At 38.0% G+C, this 21,063-nt stretch overlaps 1 protein-coding gene across 1 annotated transcript in view; it reads left to right on the top strand.

The window, feature by feature from the left end:
• Positions 1-21,063, top strand: part of PIEZO2 (piezo type mechanosensitive ion channel component 2) — a 457,095-nt gene that overhangs the window by 253,579 nt on the left and 182,453 nt on the right. Inside the window, exon 6 of the mRNA XM_081077986.1 lies at positions 10,854-11,016. Coding sequence (XP_080934112.1) covers positions 10,854-11,016 — 163 coding nt within the window. The remainder of the gene's footprint in view (positions 1-10,853; positions 11,017-21,063) is intronic.

The raw sequence follows: 21,063 nt of genomic DNA, 5'->3' as shown, positions 1-21,063 counted from the left end.
TGGAATCCTGGCTCCCAATTGGTGCTCTGCGGAGAGCACAGCATCGTCTCTGTGGTATTCTTTGCAAAGCATGAGGCAGGTCGAGGGTCATCCTACCTAATGAAAATCGCCCCCGTTCATACTGTCCAGGGCATGAAAGACTAAGAAAGATGAGCAGTTGTCCCAGATGGAAGAAGACGGAGGAGACATGACAACGAAACAAGGGCCTGGCCCAAAAGGAGGATAAGGCATTACCGGCACATTTGGTGGAATAGGAATGGGGTCTGGGCTTCCCATAACAGTGTTAGGTTGTTTTCGTAATTGGGAAAAACGCCTGGTGGTAATGCAGGAGAGGGTCCTTATTTGGGGGAAGAATAAACTGGTGAGAGACAGGGTGGAACAAAATGAAAATATCTTGTCTTGACTCACTATACGTAAATGTACAAAACACCATCAGCGTGGATAGACTGAGCTTCTGCTTGCTTGATTTTACATATTCAGTGTGTGTGTGTGTGTGTGTGTGTGTGTGTGTGTGCCTGTGCGGGTGTGCTGGTGCGTATTCATGCATGTGCTTGTGCAATATGGTAATTTCATCAGTCTCCTAGACTCCTTGTTCTATTTATACATTCTCTCTTACTTAGGGTTTTCTTCAGACTTGGATTTATTCTCTACTGGATCCCTTGGACTTGACATTTTGTTTTCACCCTATCTCTAAACCCACATATTTGAATAGGAACAAACACTGGTTATTTTTTCACCCCAGCCCACCACCCCGTTCTCTCCAAGTCCGCTTTCTGCCACTCACCCACAAGTTGCCTAATGGGGGGTGGGGCACAATAAACATCTCAGTTTATTGTCACGCTTTTATAAAGGGCATAATATTTTCTTCTTTTTATAATTTAGGAAATTCATATGTTCCCATAAAAGCAAGTGGCCTATAAATATTGACTGATAGCTCTCCAAATGCCTTGGTGTGGACATTTGAATGTCCAAAAGACACTCCAGGTCCTCCCCACCTCGACCCTTTCAAGCCTACCTCTTACTATTCATTCTCTTTTATATCACAACAAACTCAATTTGTGTATAATTCCCTGGGAATTCAAAACCCATCACCAACTCCGCCAACTAAGGGATCTGCCCCTATGGCCCTCTTGGCAAACAGAGTTCCTAGTTTCCTGGTTTTTGCCAACCCTCCCACACACATGTAATTTTGCCTTCACCTGTCCGCAGGCATTTATTTGCCCTATATCAGCCTGTTATACAAGGACCTCGTTCTGGCCAGGTACATTATCTTTCTCAGCACTGCCTGTCTAGGACCTTGCAACACTCTTGTGACCTGATAGATGCTCATACATATTTGTTGAATTCAATTAGCAGGAGTGGGGTTCAATTTGAGGTCTTCAAGTCCAAAGTTCATGCTGTTTTCTCTATCCCTTGCTATCTTCCAGTAGTGACACACAAAGCCTCTTGCTTTTCTCTGATTCAGTGTTTATGAAGAAGATAAACGTGCTACTCTGTCGCAGCCACCCATTTCGTATTTTATTTTCTGTTTAACAAAATTAATTTAGTTCCTTTTTCTAAGCTATTCAATGCAGTAATTCAAACAAGAGGGAACATCTGATGTAACATGTTGTGTTTATTGTCAGTGTGGTTTAAGGATGGAGATTTCTGGTTGTTTTTTGTGTTGTCTTTATAACCCCACCTCCAACAGACCCTCGTGTTTCACCAGCTGGACAGTGTGACCAATATTTTGTCTTTAACTTGGAAGGAAGAGCATTTCGGGATGTGCTCCGGTGGTGCAGCTCTGTTTTTATGAATGTTATGACAGAGTTTCTCTTTGTTAGGAATGAAGATTTGGAGACTCCAGACAATGACCTATGGCGTTAGTGTTGTGAGGAAGGACAAAATAGCTTTTGCAAACTCAAGACAACAAGAGAAAAATACAAGTGCAAAAAGAGAAAAATACAGTGCAAGAGGCTGGTCATGTGTAGTTCCCCAGCATGGACTAGAGGGAAATGGAGAGAGTCCTTGGGTCACTGCAGTTATCATTATTTCTGACAACAGTAAGACAGTATTTCTGAGGGGCTTTCCTTGGTGGCAGCCTTGTTGTGGTCACAAAATCAATAAAGAGGAAGCACCTGAGGAGCCCTCAGATGCCTGGAGAACTTCACAAGAGGTTAGACCAGTAGATGGAATGTATGACATTTTACACAAATGTAACTTGATAAGTAAAATGTACATTTTACACAAATGTAACTTGATAAGTTCGAAAGAGCATATGTGTTAGTTTTGATTGGGCCAAGTGTAGAAGAGAAGAGTGAAAATCCACAGTGATAGAAACTATATCAGCAAACATCGAGAGTTGGAATAGGTGTGTCACTATCCTAGGATGGTGAGTTTAGAAAAAGGGGTACACGTTTAAAGGAATAAGAAGTGATTGGACACCTGAACCTTCAACACCAGGTCGAAGACTTTGGATTTGATGTTACTGGTTTTAGGGTATTTTTTAGAATCTTGCCCAAGAGTCACATGGCAAAAGGAGTGAGTTTTATTATTACTGTTTTGTAGTTTTGTTTAATTTTGTTGTTTGTTTATTTTAGTATTTCGATAGCAGTACTAGTGTGCTGGTAAATGCTTAACCAGCTCTCTGGGGGGAAAATACCCAATATGCAGCATTGCCCAACTTCCATAATGTAAATACACCCACTGTGGACAATTTCAAGCTAATTATATACTGTCATTGAACACAGAGCTGGAACCAGCCAGCTCCAGCACACTCCTTAACTGCCAGGTGCACAGGGACGAATACATGATAGTATTTGTCCCTTTCCTTAGCTCTTTGCTTCCCTTTCAGTTCTCTTCACCTCTATGAATGCCCTCCATCAAAGAAAGGACCTTAGGACTCTCTCTGCCTCATAAATAACAAAGTGGAAAGCCAGCAGTACACTGATATGAGAATGAAGTGTGTATTCCAGATGGAAAATAGCAATTTCTCACAATGAAATAAGTAGATTAAAATATTCAGAGTTTGAGCTTTAAAGTACTCACACAAATTCAGACACTAATTTAAAAAACGTGTCCTGAAAATCCAGCACCAACTCATACCTTTAGGTAGTTAGAAATTCACTTGCCATTTTAGTGGTGGAAATGCACAGATATGAGCTAACTGTTTGGATTCTCTAATGCATCAACTGTGGATTCCCTTGAAAGTGATTCTCAATAAATGTTACATTTCTTTCTAGAGTTTCTAATCTAAACCTTTTTCCATTCACATCAAATATATTAGTCCTGCTACACGTGACTTGCTGTATGAACTCAGATGTTACATTAAAAATAAGCTCTGTGGGGACAGAGCCCCAGAAAGCAGTTTCCAGGCTTAGCCTCACGTGGGAAGGTGCTGGCTCAGGTAGTAAATGGCCATCAACTGTGATTGGATGGCCATCATCTGTGGCTAGTTGGCCGTCAGCTGTAACCAGTGAGCCACTGGCCACTAATATAACTGCTGTGGCTACGCCAGCAGAGAAAATGGGGGCTAGCAAGAAGATGGTGGATGGGCTGGCAAGAGTGGATTGCAGTTAGGATGGCGGGTTGCGGACAGTGTGGATCCAGCCTCCAGTGAGACTATAGTGCCGCCAGCGAGAATGTAGCAGTGTGACTCCCCCATCTATGGCTCCGTGGGTGTTCCTTTTTGGCCTCACCATGTCCTGCGTTCTTATGTGGGGAGCGGGACCAGAGACCCCGCCTGCCACCCCACACGACAGGCTCCATGCATTATTAAGACATATGTGGAAAGCAGTTGAAATCACAGTCCTATCTGTTTCATTGTTTTTACTATTAGATATACATTTACTTTGTCTGCTCTTAAAATGATTTATTAAATCTGAATGACTGATGGGACAGAGTCATGCTTAAGCTTAAGCTAAAACGAACGTAGACCGACTCTCAGGGCATGAACTTCGGAGGCCACCAGAGAACTAGGTACAACTATGCTAATAGTTTGTATTCATATAAATAATGCTCATTCAATATTTTAATCATTTTATTGAAATCCAATTGAACCAAAAGGCTTGCTCCCCCGAAAAAGGGACATAAATGGAAGTGTTCTTTTTGAACTTCTGAAGATAACTGTGGTGGTGGTGGTCATACCTGGATCTTATTGTCAGCAATTCCTGAAACTGCAACATTTGTTTTTCTTCCCGGTCCTGTCTCAATTTCACTGTCTCCTATTCTGGATTTTCCTAGTCATAATGAAATTTTAGAGTTGGGAAGACACTTAGAAGTCATTTTCAGTGAGAAACTGAAACTTAGAAAACTAAAGTGCCTTGCCCATGAATATACACACCTGTCTCACTTCTTCTCTGGACTTTGGAAGGAGGCTAGTAATTGAATTTGATTAATGAGTCAATCAGACCAAATGTAATCATGTCCATAAAGGAACTAGTTGGTCATCATCTTTCCAGGCAAGGTAACTGACTTAATTTTTTTCAGATATATTCCACCCAAGGAATTCTAAGCAGTATGACTGTTCTGACTTTTAAAAATATGAAGCATAAAACGTATATACATGTACCTACCAATCAGCATTCAACCATCTTCAGAACTTAAACATTCCAGTTGCTTGTGTCCCTCGCCCCTGACTAGACACAGGTGCTTGTCATGTAGTTGTTTATGCACAAGTCTCTACGTGATCTGTATCCTTCATGTTTGCTGCCTTTTTTTCCTTTTGCTCAACATTATCTCATGAGATACATCCATATATGTAGATGTAGGTCACACATATATTTGAACTAATTTATTGATTTGTAGTATTTGTTTTATCTTATGGATAGGATACATCCTAATATAATCTATTCATTCTCCTCTTCATGGATATGTGAATTATTCCTAATTTCCAGCTTTCTCAACTCCCTTTCAAGAGGTGTAATCACTCTGAATAAATAAGATCAATGTGACAGTAACCAGACTGGAAAGGAAATGCTTGCCTATTTAAGAGAATAGCCTATTTTAAGCAGTTTTGTTTATGTTTTTATATATGAGACAGGTAATTGTCATATGCCTGAAAGCAACACTATCTAGGATGACGTTTTACGGAAAAATGTATACGAGGTGTGATTAAAAAAAAAAAAAAAACTACAGTGAATGCCGCAGCCAAGTGCCATCCAGCAGAAAGGCAGGGATCTTTAATACGGGAAGCAGTGCGTCCAACCTTAGTAACAGTGTGTGACAAGTTTCAACTTGTTCGGTGCAGTCAGTCCAGTGTGAGCTATGGTTGAGAAAAGGTGTTTTTTAAAGTGTGCCGTAAATCATCCTCCATCATGACAATGCTCCATGTCACACATCGCTTCTGGTATATGACAACTTCTGTCAAGTAAAAACATTACGGTGTGTCCTCATCCACCTTATTCACCGGATCTGGCACCATGTGACTTCTGGCTCTTGCCTAAAGTCAAAATGATTCAGGACATCGAGGCAGCCACGACAGTGCAAATAAAGATACTCAGGAAAGAGGACTTCCAGAACTGCTTCAGGAAGTGACAAGAATGATGGGATAAGTGTGTTCAAAGTGAGGGGGAGTATTTTTGAGGGGGATTAATGGCAATGTGTCTTTTACAGTAATTTTTTAAAATTTAAACATCCACCGTAATTTTTTATCACACTTTGTGTATATACGGTCTGATAATTAAGTTCACAAACTTGTTGCAATGATGTTGCTAACCTTTTTTGATATCAGAGGGATTATTCATTATAAATTTATACCAACTAGACAGAGTTTACCAAGTTTACTATTTGGAAGTGCTAAAAAGGCTGTGTGAAATAGTTAGATGAAAACGACCTGAACTTTTTACCACTTCATGGCTCTCGCATCGCGACAATGCATCAGGTCACATGGCACTGTCTGTGAGGGAGTTTTTAGCCAGTAAACAAACAACTCACCTGATCTGGCCCTCAATTATTTCTTTCTTTACCTGAAGATAAACAAAATATTGAAAGGAAGACATTTTGATGACATTCAGGACATCAAGGGTAATATTATGACAGCTCTGATTGCCATTCCAGAAAAAGCGTTTCAAAATGGCTTTGAAGGGTGGACTAGGCACTGGCATCAGTGCATAGCTTCCCAAGGTGAGTACTTGGAAGGTGACCATAGTGATACTCAACAATGAGGTATGTAGTACTTTTTCTAGGATGAGTTCACAGATTTAATTGTCATATCTTGTGTGTGTGTGTGTGTGTGTGTGTGTGTGTGTGTGTGTGTGTAGTCCTCATGGATATAGAGAGAAAATAGACAGGAGGCTCTGTTAAGCAGATTTGTAAATAGGTGAGTGACATATGTGAGTGTGCAACATATGGCAGACATCTAAAGAAGGAAGTAGTCAATGTTATTATAGGAAGGACAGTGGAAGAGCTTCTCTGTGGAGATGCCAGAGATTACTCTTGCAAAATGAGAAGAAGATAAAAGTGTTGTGGGAGAAGAGCATTGTTGACCACGGAGAAAGATTGCATACTTGCTCAGAGAGAAAAACACTTGTATATTCTGGATATGTGCATTAGGGATGGCTGGAATGTGAAGTGCAAGGAAATCATAGCAAGAGATAAGGGAAACATCCTGGAACACAGAAGGCCTCAGGAATATGGACCTTTCCTGTAGGCAGTGTGGTTAACATGCTCAACCTTATACCTCTAAAATTAAACTCAGGTAGTAATGTGGAGACCTGATTCGTAGGGGGGACAACCTAAGACCTAATAAGGATGCTATTACAGTAATCCAGAGTAATCTAGAAGCCAGAAATGAGCAGTGGAGATAAAGAGAAGGGTAGGTAAGAGAAATGTTACAGAGACAGAATCTCCAGTTGAGAGAATGTAAGGATCCAGATTCTGTCTTGTTCGCTAGGTTAATGACAGCGCCGTTTTTCAAGGTTAGGAATATAGGAGGAAGAACAGATTTTGGAATAAAGATAATAGCATTTAGCTTTGGAAAGCTATGGAATACTGATGTGGAGACATGTAGTAGGAAATGGATATCTGCTAATGTGTCTCAGGGGACATGCGTAGACTGGGTATGTAGATTTGTTAGTCATGTAGATGCTGATTGGTGTCTCGGCGATGGAAATATTCAAGTTCACCATGTAGAGTTGGAAGAAAATAAGATGGAGAGCAGAAACTTGCAGACTTGTCAATATTTAAGGAAGAGGTGGAGAAGAAGAGTCTGGTGGGCATGATCTAGCCCAACATTTCTTAGGGGGATTTCCTAGCAATGTGAGTTTTCAGGGATATTTAGAGGCAGGTAGAGAGCTAGACGAGAAAGGTGAGGAAACCAAGGAAAATAGATTTGAGAGCCGAAGGGGTTGATCTTGCTTGTCAAGTATAGCACAGAGGTGGGGAATGATGAGAATTCTGTTTGGGCCTTGCATTTGGGAGATTGCTGTGACCCCTGACAGGGCGCTTTCTGAGCAGTGTGGGAGAGGAAGCCTGGTGCAATAAATGAAAGATTTGCAAGGTAAGGAGCTGTGCAGTGAGTGCTGGCTGTTCTCAGAAGGCAGTTCTGAGCAGAAAGTGCTCTGCCCCTAACTGTGCAGTTCAGCCAACCATGTAACCTTTGCCCTTGTTAGTTTACATGAAGATAAGAAAATAGACCATTTCTAGTTTTCTTCCATCTCTATAATTGCAGTGACTTAGTGAGTGAATGGGTGGACATTTGGGTGATTTGGTGAAGGACTGGAATGAGATGTCACTGACTTCTAAAATTATCAGAGGCCGATTACCATGTTTCCCAAAAAATAAGACCTAACCGGAAAATAAGAGCTAGCATGATTTTTTTAGGATGACCTCCCCTGAACATAAGCCCTAATGCGTCTTTTGCAGCAAACTTTGATATAAGACCTGGTCTTATTTTCTGGGAAAACAAAAATTATAGGGGTTAGTTACATATTGGTGTAGTTTCCAAATTACCCATCCATCTCAATTGAATATCTAGACTAATGAGCAGACTCAAATCCAGCATTTCTTAAAACCTGTGCCATGAACACTAGCTCAGCAGAATGTAGTTGGTATTAGATAAAATTTTGAAGAAATGTTTGTTTTCAAATAAATTTGGAAAATAGAGGCTTAAATAAACTCAAATTTATTGTTTTACTACAGAACTTCTCAAGTCCTTTACTATAGTAATATGCATTGTGATTTCCTAACACTTATTGGACCAAAGACTGTTTTTTCTTTTTCTTGATTTTCTTTCATGCACAGCATTTCTCAGGACTAGCATTCTGATAAATGTACTTTAGTAGATGCTGATCTAAACAGTGAAGAAGTAAACTTTATCAATAAGACAGTCCCCAAATAACATCAATTAAACTATGACTTGTTCACTGTACATGCTTTTCAATATATTCTTCAAAAGTCACATTGTTTCTGCAGCAACAGTATTATGAATGCACTGCTTTGTTAGCTCAGCAAGCCTAGAGTGGTAGTTAGTGGGTTAGCACCTCTGTGGCTTAATGATTCCATTCTAAATTGGGATCTCAGCCCAATCCTGCATCTAGTAGCTGAATTCTATCACAGCCAGTGGAGTGATTGCTTTTGCAAACTGCATTCATTTACTCCCTTAATATATGTATGCTATAAAATGTCTTGGGAGTATGAAGCACAAAGCTAAGACTGTTGCCTCAAAGGGACTGTTTGCAAATCGGAAGCTTAATGTAGTCTACAGGTGAGAAAGGCATAAGGCTCTGCTCTGGATTCCTTAGTCTCTGTTGTGGTGCAAGAAGCAGTTGAGGCCACAGCTGGAACTCTTGTTATCTTTCCTTTAAGCACTCTTTTACTCTCAACTCACTTAGTTGCTGCTTTCCATAAAATGCCATGGTCTATTTGTTTTCCATGAAAGAGCTATAATAATCTGTTCCCCAAAATCTATCCTAGTAGGGCCAGCCAGCTCTCCTCACCTCAGCCCCACACAAGAAACACCCACCGAAGCTTGGCTTTGTTTTTCTGAGCACTCTCTCTGATCCCCCTTCCTTCTCATTCTAATGATATTAATTCTCATTTGTGCTATTTGATCATGTTAGGCATACATTAAAACTATATGACAAACCTCTACATTTTTCCTATGATAAAATCAACCATCAGATTTCATTTTGTAAATTTAGTTTGAATGAAGTTGTTTTAATTGCATTCTCTTATTTTTGCTTTAAAGAAAAGGAATTTGCCATTAAAAAAAAACAACAACAACAACAACCTCTCATAAAACCATGTTTGTTTTATTTATGAAGTATCTCATTACTTTTATGTTTCTCTGTTCAGAAAAGTTTAGAGTTATTTGTAAAAATGAAGCTTATATGGGGCATACCCTCTTCCAGACTTTTTTTTTTTCTTTCCTTTTTTTTTTTTTAAACATATTTGTTTGGTCTGAGGATTTTTCCCTAGAAGATCTTACATTAGAATACTCTTTAGCTAATTAAGATTTACTTTTATGTTTATTATAGTAACAAATAAATGGAAACATGTTAAATGTACAAGAGTAGTGGACTAGTTAAACAAATACTACTATCCTGACCATGAGCCGGTGATGTTTAAAAATCATCAATGGATTATAAAAATGATCATGATAGATTAGATGAACAAATTAGCTTCAAAATAATAAGTGAAAATGAGTGTCGTTTTGTTAACTCTAAATATGCACATCTAAGCATAGAAGGAAAGGCCATGTGGACACATACAGGAGAACACTGGCTGAGAGAATAAAATTTGGACTTAAAGGGAACTTCAGTATAATTCTGTTCTCTCTCTGACTGTTTCTGTGATGTTAGGGAAGTTAGTTTACCTTCTGAAACCTTAGTTTTTTTCATATCTAAAAGAAGGTTAAATAATAATGCCTAATTCTGTATGGTGATTAGTTGGATTAAATTATATGTGCCAAGATCTTAGCATAAAGCAATTGCTCAATAGTGGTAGATATTATTACTGTTTTTTAATTTATCAAAATGTTAACAATGGCTATACCTAGGTGAGGGGGGTCTTGCTATTTACTATATTTTTATATTTCTACCAAAACATATAATATGTACAATGTAAATGGATATGTGTTTAATATAGCATACATTGAATTACATAAAATGTATATGAAAAAACATGTATCCTTACATGATATATATTCCTATCTTTTGCTTCCTGTCCCTAAACAAGTTTTATTTCTAATAAACATTGATTCACTTTCATTTGGTTCAAATGAGATAAGAAGGCAAATAGTTCTCTTTGGCGCAAAGAACATGTGACTCTGAGGAGTCCTCCAGTGGAATCATACCGACACTTGCACCCAAATGTTCTAATTCTAAGTTCACTCTTAATTCTCCAAAACTAACAGAAGAAATATACAAGACTACCTTTCTTGGAACAGGACGCAAAACTAAATTAACTAAGTATTACAAATAATGAAGAGGTTCCTGGATTCAAGGATTACTTTACTATTTTCTCTGTTTTTCCCTTCTAGCTTTGATTTTATATCTCAGGTAAACTATCTCCTAGCTTCTAGTACATGTTTAGTTTTTAATTGCTTCAGCTAGATTGCAAACACCAGTATATGTATTGGACATGTGGGTTATATAATAGCAATATAGTTTATTAGCATGTTTTGAGAGTGAGAATTGATTTAAGTTTCTTTATAATGTTTCGGAAACTCCGGTGAAACCTTGGAAGCTTTTTAAATCTTAGTAGATTACTTAAGATTCTGAGGTCAATGAAACGCTTTCTTGTACCTTCTAGGCAGAAAATGACTATTCTTTAATTTAAATCATTAAAAAGATTCAAACATACTTTAAGATAGTACATTTAAGATAGAAATATAAAAACAACTAAATGTTCTCCCCCTCTTTTTCCCTCCATAGCTTAAAGGGAGCTGACGCTGGCAATGGGATCAGAGTGTTTGTACCTGACATCGGGATGTTCATTGCTAGTCTGACCATCTGGCTCGTCTGTAGAAACATTGTTCAGAAACCAGTGACAGAAGAAGCAGCACAGTATAACCTGGAGTTTGAAAATGAAGAATTGGTAAATCTGACTTCATGCATCTTCTTTTGATTTCTGGGGGCCTTGTCCCTTAATAGGTAGGGGAGCGTAATAGTAATAGCTAACTACACATAGTGCTATATGCTTTACTGTGCTTGACTTAAATTCGTGTAGTCCTGATGGGTGGGCATTCTCATCTACACCTTGGCCATGAGGAGACAAGTTCAAGGTACCTGAGTGCCACCCTCCTCCATAAGGCATTCATCCTGTATGGCCAGGACTTGCCCCAGTGTCCTTTGCACTATCCCAAACTATCATCTAATATTGTCTCAGGTGGTTAACCTTTTAAATTCATAGTATTATGGTCTGTTGGTCTAGATACCTTAGTTATTGCAAAATGTTTAGAGAAGTGGCAGTTTTAAAAGAAAAAAATAATTTCACCTTGAAGGGAAACCTTCTGGTCTATGTACCTTGTTCTTCAGAGTGGAATCGTGTTAACTCCGCATGATTTGATCAGTTATTTTAAAGTGCTCCAGAAAAAATATGCACATTTGGAAAAGTATAAGAATTTTAAAAAGGTTAAAAATACTGAGTATGATAATTTTTAGCTTTTTTTTTTCTTTTTTACGGGGAAGAGTTTCAGGACTAGCTGTTGGATCAGGGAACATGTCACATTTCACCCCTTGGTGAATAGGACCTTATCAGAGAACTGGTCCCACTGTCTCACAACCTGCTTCAGAACTCTGCTACGTTCTAATAACTGTACTTTGTTATGTGAGTCTAGGTGATATTGATTTAAAAAGTAATTGATTTAGTAATTGAAAGATGAAATTTACAAAAAAAAAAGTTACTAATAAGACTGATTTTGGACATTTGACACAAGACATAACTACCAAATATTTTCATTCATAAGCTTTAGCAAGAAACTAAACTTGTAAAACTGAAGTTTTAAAACTTATATTAAGAATGGTAACCACAAAGACATCAAAGGAAGAAAATTTTCAGTTATGACAAATGACTTATGTGCTTTACAGATAAGCAGCAAATTGCTTTGTATACTAATTAAAAACAAAACAATAAAGAAAGAGGATATAATTCAAGAAACCCTAAGCAAACTAAGAAGGTATTAGTCACTAAAATCCTTTTGAGTAAAGATATGCAATCACATTGCATATAAATATTCTGCTATTTTTTATCTGTTTGGTTGTTACGTTTTATTTGGTGTTTTGTTATCTCAAATTGCTTTTGTGTTGCCTGCTAATGACCTTCCCATTACTATTCTGGGTATGCAAAATATCCACAGATTTCTAAAAAATTATTTCTTAATCAAAATAATGGAGTAATATTTATTCAAGTGACTATAAACACAGTTTTTCTGCCTAGATTACAAAATCGATATTAACAGATAGATCCTCCTATAAAAAGACAAATCATTCCAGTCCACCTTTTAATGATCCAGTATGAAGAACTGCATGTTAGCCTGCTAAAGACTTACTCTTATTTCATGAGTATTTTATTGATAGCAATCAGATAATGTCGTTAATACTGTATAATATTAAAATATTCACTATTAAACTATTAAACTATTAAATATAGTTCACTATTAAAATAGTTCACCGTTACTAAACTTTTTCTTTTTGAATGGCCCATTTTGATCTTCATTCTTTAGTAATCATTTAGTGCATTTTATACCTCAATGAAGTCTCAAACAGTGCTCTGATTTTTATACTTACTGTCATTTGGGGCTATTTCATTAAGAAACACAAGGTTGGATCAATGGACATGCACTGGCCCAAGTAGCAACCTTCTTTCAAGTCCTGGCTTGGCCACCTACCAGCTATATTACCTAAGCAGTCAGAAATTCACACTGAATCAGTGTTTTCCAAACTTTGCTGCACATTACAATCATCTGGAGAGCTTCTAAATATTCCAACTACCAGATCACACCCATATTAATGACATTAGAATGTCTGGGGTTGGGAGCAAACGTGCACCAAAGTTTGGGAAATGTGGCACCACTTTATTAGATTATCTGAGGTCCGTTCAATTCTAGAATTCTGTTTCTGTGGCTTATAGAGTCAAGGTATTCAGTAAAAAGAAAAAAATTCAACAGGAAGAAATTAGGGAGTTAATGGGAAAAACTGAACTTGTTTAAGGACGGCAAAGTAGAGAGAAGCCTGCAGTTGAAGTCTGCAAGCAGGAAGGAGCCTCTTTTGAGGAGTGAATTGCTAAAGTAGATTTTACTTGTGTCCTACTTGGACCATTTCTTTCAGAAAACAAGAAGTAAGAACAGATATTTTAAGAACAAAAATACATTCTAGACAGCAACTGTTCAATAGAGGAGAGACTGATCACCATACTATGTGGAATTTGCACTGGAATATATAAGAAGGAAACACAAGACTCCATTATTTTCTTCTCTTGCTTAGGGTAATCAGGGACCTGTGTGATAGAGCTGTAGGGTGGGAGAGATATAACAATGGTTGTAAGAGGGCTTAATTAAAAAGCAAAACAAAGGCTTTCTAGCATAGATTGGTAGGATATATAGTATTGTTTAAAGCAATCCATACATATGTTTATCCTATTAGAAGGCAAGTGATCCATCAACGAGGTCAATGAATAAAAACTATAAATTCCTCTAGACAAAAGAAGAAATAAATGCAAATTAAAACATTGTGGGAGTTTATTACATGCCACTCAACTGGTATGGAAGTGAATGATATCTTTTGAAAGCAGTTTATAAGAATGATACAAAGACCGGATAACATAATAGAGTTGCATTTATCTGGAAAAAGAATATTCTGCTCTCTTTAAGGCAAATGTTAAAAAGGTATTTGGTGTAAAAAATGAATTATAGCAAGGTAGCAACTAACCACATCTTGCATTCAAGTCTACAAACTATTTACTTGTCAGTGTCCTAAAAATAGATAAAACTATGAAAGTGCTTTTTTTATTGTTGTCTTTAGAATTTTTTTCTTTCTTTATTACATTTATTGGGGTAACATTGGTTATTAAAATTATATAGGTTTCAAGTGTATAATTCTATAATAAATCATCTATATATTGCATTTTAAGTTCACTACCCAAAGTCAATTCTCCTTCCATCACCATAAATTTTTCAAATCTATATTTAGATTTGAATTTTTCTTTTATGGTATTTACAGCTTTGAAAATCATCTGGTTTAAATAATCATTTCTAAAAATTGTCCAAGTTCAGTGAAAGTAAGCCTATTAACTCAGGCTCTTCAGACTTAGGAAATTTTTCATTATTTATAAAGGCAAGCTTGTTTTTCTATTATCTTCATATCATAGGTGAAGGGCAAAGGATAGTTATTGCAAGTTGAGTGGACTATGATATCAGACTGAGAAGGTACCTAAATGGTGGCTGAGTGATGTTGAGAAAATTGTTTATTCTCTTTCTCCTTCTGCAAAGTGGAGATAATAAGTATGTTGCATAGTTGTGAATACTGAATGAAATGTCAAAAACACCAAGCTCATTGCCTGTTCATTTGGATTGCTTAATAAAATGCTATGTGCTCCTCATTTTGCTCTTGTCCAGTTTGAGAGGCAGTAGAACAATTTTTAAAATTTCAAATTCACGGTCCTCTTAGGGTGATAGAAAGTTAAATTGGATGGTGTGTTTGAAGCCAGACAACTCAGAAAAATAATTCTTTCTGTGCCATTCATAACAGACCACCATGAATGAATTCCAAAGCTTTTAATAAAACAGAACTGTCTTCAAGGACAAATGCTCTTTTGTCATAGTGTAGGAAAACCTACACTGACCATGGAAGGATAAATGCTAGGTTGTAGTTAAGGTCACTGACCTGGTGAAGAAGAGACACAAAGCTATTTATTGCAGGGACTAATTCTCAAATCATATTTCCTTCCTGATTTCACTCAATTCTCAAAGATAGACTTATGGTACCTCTCTCCCAATTGAAATTTGTTTGAGTATCTGTGCCCCATATCATTATTAATCACATTATTTAATGATAGAAATAAGAGGAATGGATACTATAAACATTACTTATTTGGGGCTTTGAAAATACTTAATACCATTATGATGAGGTTGATTTCCCTGTCAGTTAAATTTGTTTTGGCCTAATTTAGATATTAATTGGTATTCTCTTAGCATATTCCAGCCTACCAGGTGGCCCAGGAGGAGCAGGCTGGTGTGTGAATCTCCTGAGGTGAATCCATAAGGAAATATTTCTTACATGTGAACAATCTGGTTTGAGTCTGCAAAGAATAGAAGCACACAGCCAAAATAAGCAGGGGAATTTATTTTATTTTGAAGGCCCGAACATATTTCCTGCTGCTTATAAATCTTGGCGTTTGCACATTAGATTGTTTGGTTTTAGAGGATCCTCTGAAAGAATAGTGTTTACTGGTATTGTTTCTCCTTTCATTTATCTCAGTGGAGAAATGGCAAGATTAATCCACTGGTGCCTGGGAGAATTCTTTTTTAAAGCCAGCATTGTTTTAAAGTAGCAACTAATCCCTGGAGAGGACACTTGAGTCTTCCCTAATCTTCATGGACTGGATGATAAGACTCAAGTTTGCTGTTTTAAAGGGCATCACAAATCCAAGCTCCCCCCACCAGAAAAAAAAAAAAAAAAGAAAAAAAAAAAACAACCCTGAGTGAGGTGGAGACTAGCAGTGGGTGGGACACTGCCTCGCTATTGGATTTTATGGAGAGCAGGCCTCAGTAAGGGAACCAACTCCTCAAGGGCCATAAAAGGTTCTTTCTCAACTGACACATCTGTGGTCTTATTGGTTTGTACATTTTAATTCAGAAGCAGATTGATAAATCAGAACTGGGAGAAATATTCCTATTCTTAAATCTTTTAAAAAATGTGTTAGACTATGAAAATTGTGTGGAGAGTTACATGTGCAATGAAACACTATGTAATTTCACCAAACTGACATTATCTTGTGTATTTCTATACTTTCAACTCTTTCTAGCCATTTAATGAGACTTCAGGCCTAATGTTTTTGAAGCAAATGGTATTTTGATATATTAAACCAAACTTTATGATAAATATTTATTCAAATAGGAATTTTAGGCATGACTTAGTCTGCTTAAAGAGGCATCTTCTAAGTAGTCTGATAAATCAAATATGAAAGATAAAAAAGAATATTTCAGTATAAGTCATCCACCAGCTGTTAAAAATTCAGAGATACAACTTTTAAGTCCTGCTAATAAATTTGGAAATTTATTCTGAACCTCAAACACGGCACTGTCCTTTCTAATATGTAAAGCCCGTTAGGTTACTGTGGTATCTACATTCTGTCACATATGATGACCAACTGGGCTGGGCTTCAAGTTTCAGTGTTCAGGTTCAAGTTACTTTTTTTTTTTTTTTAAAGAAACAAAGAATGGGAGAAATCAACCTTTTAATTGTCACCTTTGAATTATGCATTCAGCATTTGCTCAGTTCTCACCTGAGATTTAGTCCATAGTCTCTAGACTATGCTTTAAATTTTCTAGATCCTATTCTTTCAAGCACAAAGACATAATCATCTAAACCGTTCAGAATGGTAAGCTAGACAGCTGCCCAGTTGCCCTACAAGTGTTGCTCTCAGGTCACTCTCAGAAATCGGGCAAGAACTTACAGTCATATGTCCCCCAGAATGCAACACATTCTGCCTTGGTTGGGTTAAACCCATTCACAATTTAAGTGCAGCTTTTAATTTTAGTCATTTTAGATGCCATTAATTTAAATGAAGGAAAGTTTCTAATTGGAAGAAATCATTGGCCTATAGTCTTCGAGAAAGCTTTAGGAAAGCTTCAGTATTACAGTATGAGTGTCACTATGACTATTTATCAGAGACTAGTTAACTTTGGGTCCAGGTCTAACTTTATCTCTCATGTGTCTTCCAGCTGTATCTCACTGGACACAAGTTGAGAGCGTGGATTCGCACTCCTCCTTTCCTCTGATAACACACACCGGAGGAGCTTGCCCATGTGACAGTCAGTCAAAGGCATTATTGTCACATAGAAAGGCAGGGATGTTATTATTAACCATATATAAGTTGAGTGAACTTTGCATAGTCTACACTCACATATTCAATCTCTTGAATATGTGACTGATAGTAAAAATAGTAAAAATAGTAAATATAATTATAAAATATAATATAAAATATAATATAAAAATAGTAAAAATAATTAAAGAATAAGCAAGTAGGAAGTCAGCTCAAACAAATATCTTTAAACTATTAAAGTAAAACTTTTACATCTCCATTTCTGTCTCATCCATTTGGTAATTTTTTTAACAACATTTAACAATGTGTGCCTATTCTCTGCTTCTTTTAAGGAATCAAAGCTCTGAAGTAGTCTTTTACCTTTAACAATATTTCTACATCAAAGTTTTTAGAAATTCTCAGAATAATTTGTTCTATCCTTGGAATATTTGACAAGCAATTCTGTGCACTTGAATTGCAAATAGAAGCAAAGCACCCCCAAGGGAAACTGGTTTGGGGAAACTACAGAGCCTTATGTCCCTTCAGTGGGAGTAGAATAGTCAGGTAGATGCTGAGACAGCAGGACCCAGTCTGCCTCACCCCCTGCCACCTGCTCTATGTCTGGAGGGTCTGCATTGCCCACAGGAACTTGAGTCAGACTCCTTTGAAGGTGGTTGTGCCTTCCATTCTTTGTTAAACTGAAAATACCCCTGAGATAGAATTGTTGTCAACTTAATGTCAATTAGCTCCCCATGTTTCTTTCAAAATATTGATCATGTATTTGGGGGCAGGAGGTGTAGCTCCCATGTCTACCTCCTCCCATCCTTCCTACTGACTCCTCTTCCAAGTTAACAGAAACACTGGCCACCCAGGTGCTAGAGCCAGAAATCCTGGTACAATGCTTGATTCCTTGGGTCCCTTGTCCATTACCATCAACAGGTCCTATGAGTACTATGTTCAAATTTTGTCTGAAATTGGTCTGCTTTTCTCCATCACTTTTGCCACAGTCCTCATCCCAGCAACCACTGCCTCTTAACCAGATGCAGAAATAAGTCTCCCAACTTCCAGCTTCTGTTTCTACCATGTCCCTCCAATACCTCCCATGGCGTCTGGATTATTCCTGTAAAATCATAAATTATGCCACTTCCCTACATAAAACACTTCATTAGATTCCCATTAAACAAGAATAAAGTTCAGGTTCCTAACTCTGACAGCCATAGTTCTATATAGTCTGGCCTCTTTCTGCCTTTGCAGCCTCACCCCGTAGGCTTTCCCACTCCCTCTCCATGCCATGGCCAACTTCCCTCCTCTCTGTGCCCAGAACCCACAAGCTCTCTCCTTCTGTGGTCGTATAGCTGGTACCTCCTTCATCCCCAGGCCACTTCCTTCCCACAGGGGCCTTCGCTGGGTACCCTCCGGAATGAAGCCTCCAAGATTGTTCCCTCTTGCTGTACCCACTCTATTATATTTATAACACCTCTCACAATCTCTTATTATTCTACATAGTGTTTAGTTTTGTTGTTTACTGTCTGTACCCATCACCAGACTATAAACTCATGGTGGAAAAGATCACATCTGTTTTGTCCTCCCTTGCAGCAAATCTTAAATTAGCAAAGTAATACTCATATACTTATCAAGTTAATTGGTTGAGCACCAAGCGATTCACATGGAGGCTTGTACAAAGCAACCCAAGTATAGAACAAAAGCAACAAAGCAGAAGGGTCAGCCTTGGGCCAGGATTGCCTGCAAAAATTTACTTCTCCCCAAAACTCTCAGAGGATTTACAGGGTCAGGGTGCACCCACACTGTCTTTTGTTTGTTTCAGGTGTACAAAACAATGTAATAGTTAGACATTTATCATTTTCACCCTTCACAAAGTGATAAACCCCTCCCCCCATCCACTACCCCTCTGACATTGCACACAGCCGTTACATTTCCACTGTCTCTATTCCTTATGCTGTAGTCCACGTCTTGTGAATATATATATGTATATATAAAATTACAGTTGACATTCATTATTGTACAGCTTCTGCTTCAGGTGTCCAGTGCAGTGATCAGACATCTACACTTTCCCTGAGGTGGTTTCCCTAATAAGACAAGTGTCCATTGGATACCCTACAAAATCTTTACAACCTTGTTGATTACATTCCCCAAGCTGACTTTCGTATCCCTGTGGCAATGTCGTTACTGACTGCTTTCTAATCCCCTCACCTTCTCTCATCCCACCCGCTCTCCCATCTAGCAACCCTCAGTTTCTCCCGTATATCTCAGAGACTTTCTGATTAGTTCATTCATTTATTCTATTCTTTAGATTCCACATATAAGTGAGATCATATGGTATTTGTCTTTCTCTGTCTGACTCACACTGTCTTGATTGATCTCTCTTTGCTATGACTGCAGAGGAGGAGGCCATCTATCTATGGGCATGCCTATTTATTCAATACCTGCTATGTGCCAAGATGGTCAAAAAGTACTCCCTAACAAGGACTTTTTATTTTTTTTATTTTCTTACTTTGCTTTCCAGACCTTTGTCCTTTTTGGCGTCACATTGGCTTGACAATACCTGGAATAGGACATTCCAAACCCCTGTAGTCGGCTGCAATCCCTTTTTCCTCTCAATGTTCTCAGGAACTTATATTCTCATTTTAGAAAATTATATATACCTGGTTTATTTCCTTGGAGTGACCTTAGCACCTCTGGGATCCCATGGCAGATATCTGCATTTGTATCCCACCCTGTACCTGGCATGGTGCTCAGAGCAGAGCTAAGGCTCCTAAAGAAATCCTGAGTGGAGGGAGGAATGGGAGCGGATGGATGGGGAAGGAATGCTGTGGGTTCCACAGCAGCTACAGTACTACTCAGCCTTTCGACATTTTAATAAAAGATGTGCCTTTTTCTTTGTATCTTAGTTCATCACAGGTAATGATATGGGTCCTGAATTTTGGGGGAAACTTTTGAGCAACAGGAAGGGTTTGTGTGCCCTCAAAGTGCTGCTTTTGTCATCACTCTCTGAATTCTTTATTTCTAGAGGGAGCACCGGGGTGTATCAGTTAGAAGAGCTAAAATTTAGCTGGTTTTTACAAGAGAAAAGAGTCAGTAATAATCTCTGCAACCAAAGACAAACTTTGGGTAGATAATACAGGGGTGTGTGTGTGGGTGTGGGTGTGTGTGTGTGTGTGTTTGTGTGTGTGTGTGCTGATTTGGTTTTATGCTGTTCCACTAAATGATTTTTCAAAAATAAATCTCAAAGAAAAAAGACTTTAAAATAAATGGTCAATCCAGTTGATCTAATCTCCATTATTGTTCATTTCCCTTTCAAATGATGTTCAGATGATTCCTAAGACTGTTGCAATCTCTAACTTGGTGATTTGATGTGGGAAGTTTTTAAAGGTTCTGATGCAGGGGGCCCATCCCAGACCTAGTAAATCAGAATCACACGGGTGGCAGCAGCGTGTGTGTTGTGGTACTACCGTAAGACTTTTTTTAAGCTCCACAAACCCTGCAGTCCTGGCTAACCTAACCAGTCACTGTCTGCTAATTCAGTTTGTCTTTACCTGTCCTTTATTAACTTTCATTACTCTGTAGAAGGTGGTTGAGAGCATACATCTCCATACTCACTTTTCCAAATGAATCGGGACTATTTGAACTGCTCTTAAAAGTTTGGAAAAATTCTTCCTAAAACAAGTGTAGCAACAGAATAAAATATTCGCTTTATCTGTACAATGCTAGCATGTTAGGCTTACACAACATACCTTGCACCACAGAAACAAGTCTCTCTTCTTCTCCCTGACTGCTTGCTCCACGGGGATACTGTGGATGGCATTTATCTTCTGCAGTGAGTCACAGCACTTGCCTTTTCCTGCCTTGGGCTCTTCTGTTGAGACGAACCCATTCTGTTAAGATAAATCGTTAACATTTAACAATAAACAATGAATAAACAACTCATGAAAAATGTATTTTAGAAAAAAATGCTCATTTTGCCTCCCAGATCTTTTGACTCACTATATGTGACTTTGATGCACGCCCATTGAAGTGTTTCTAATGGCTTGATTTTAACCACAAAGAGGAAAATAGACTCAGCTACATGAAAAGCTCTGGTCTAACATCTGAAGGTTGACTGAA

Source organism: Rhinolophus hipposideros (assembly GCF_964194185.1).
Source record: "Rhinolophus hipposideros genome assembly, chromosome: 17".
Classification (NCBI taxonomy): Eukaryota; Metazoa; Chordata; class Mammalia; order Chiroptera; family Rhinolophidae; genus Rhinolophus; species Rhinolophus hipposideros.
This window is presented reverse-complemented; position numbering and strand designations above follow the sequence as displayed.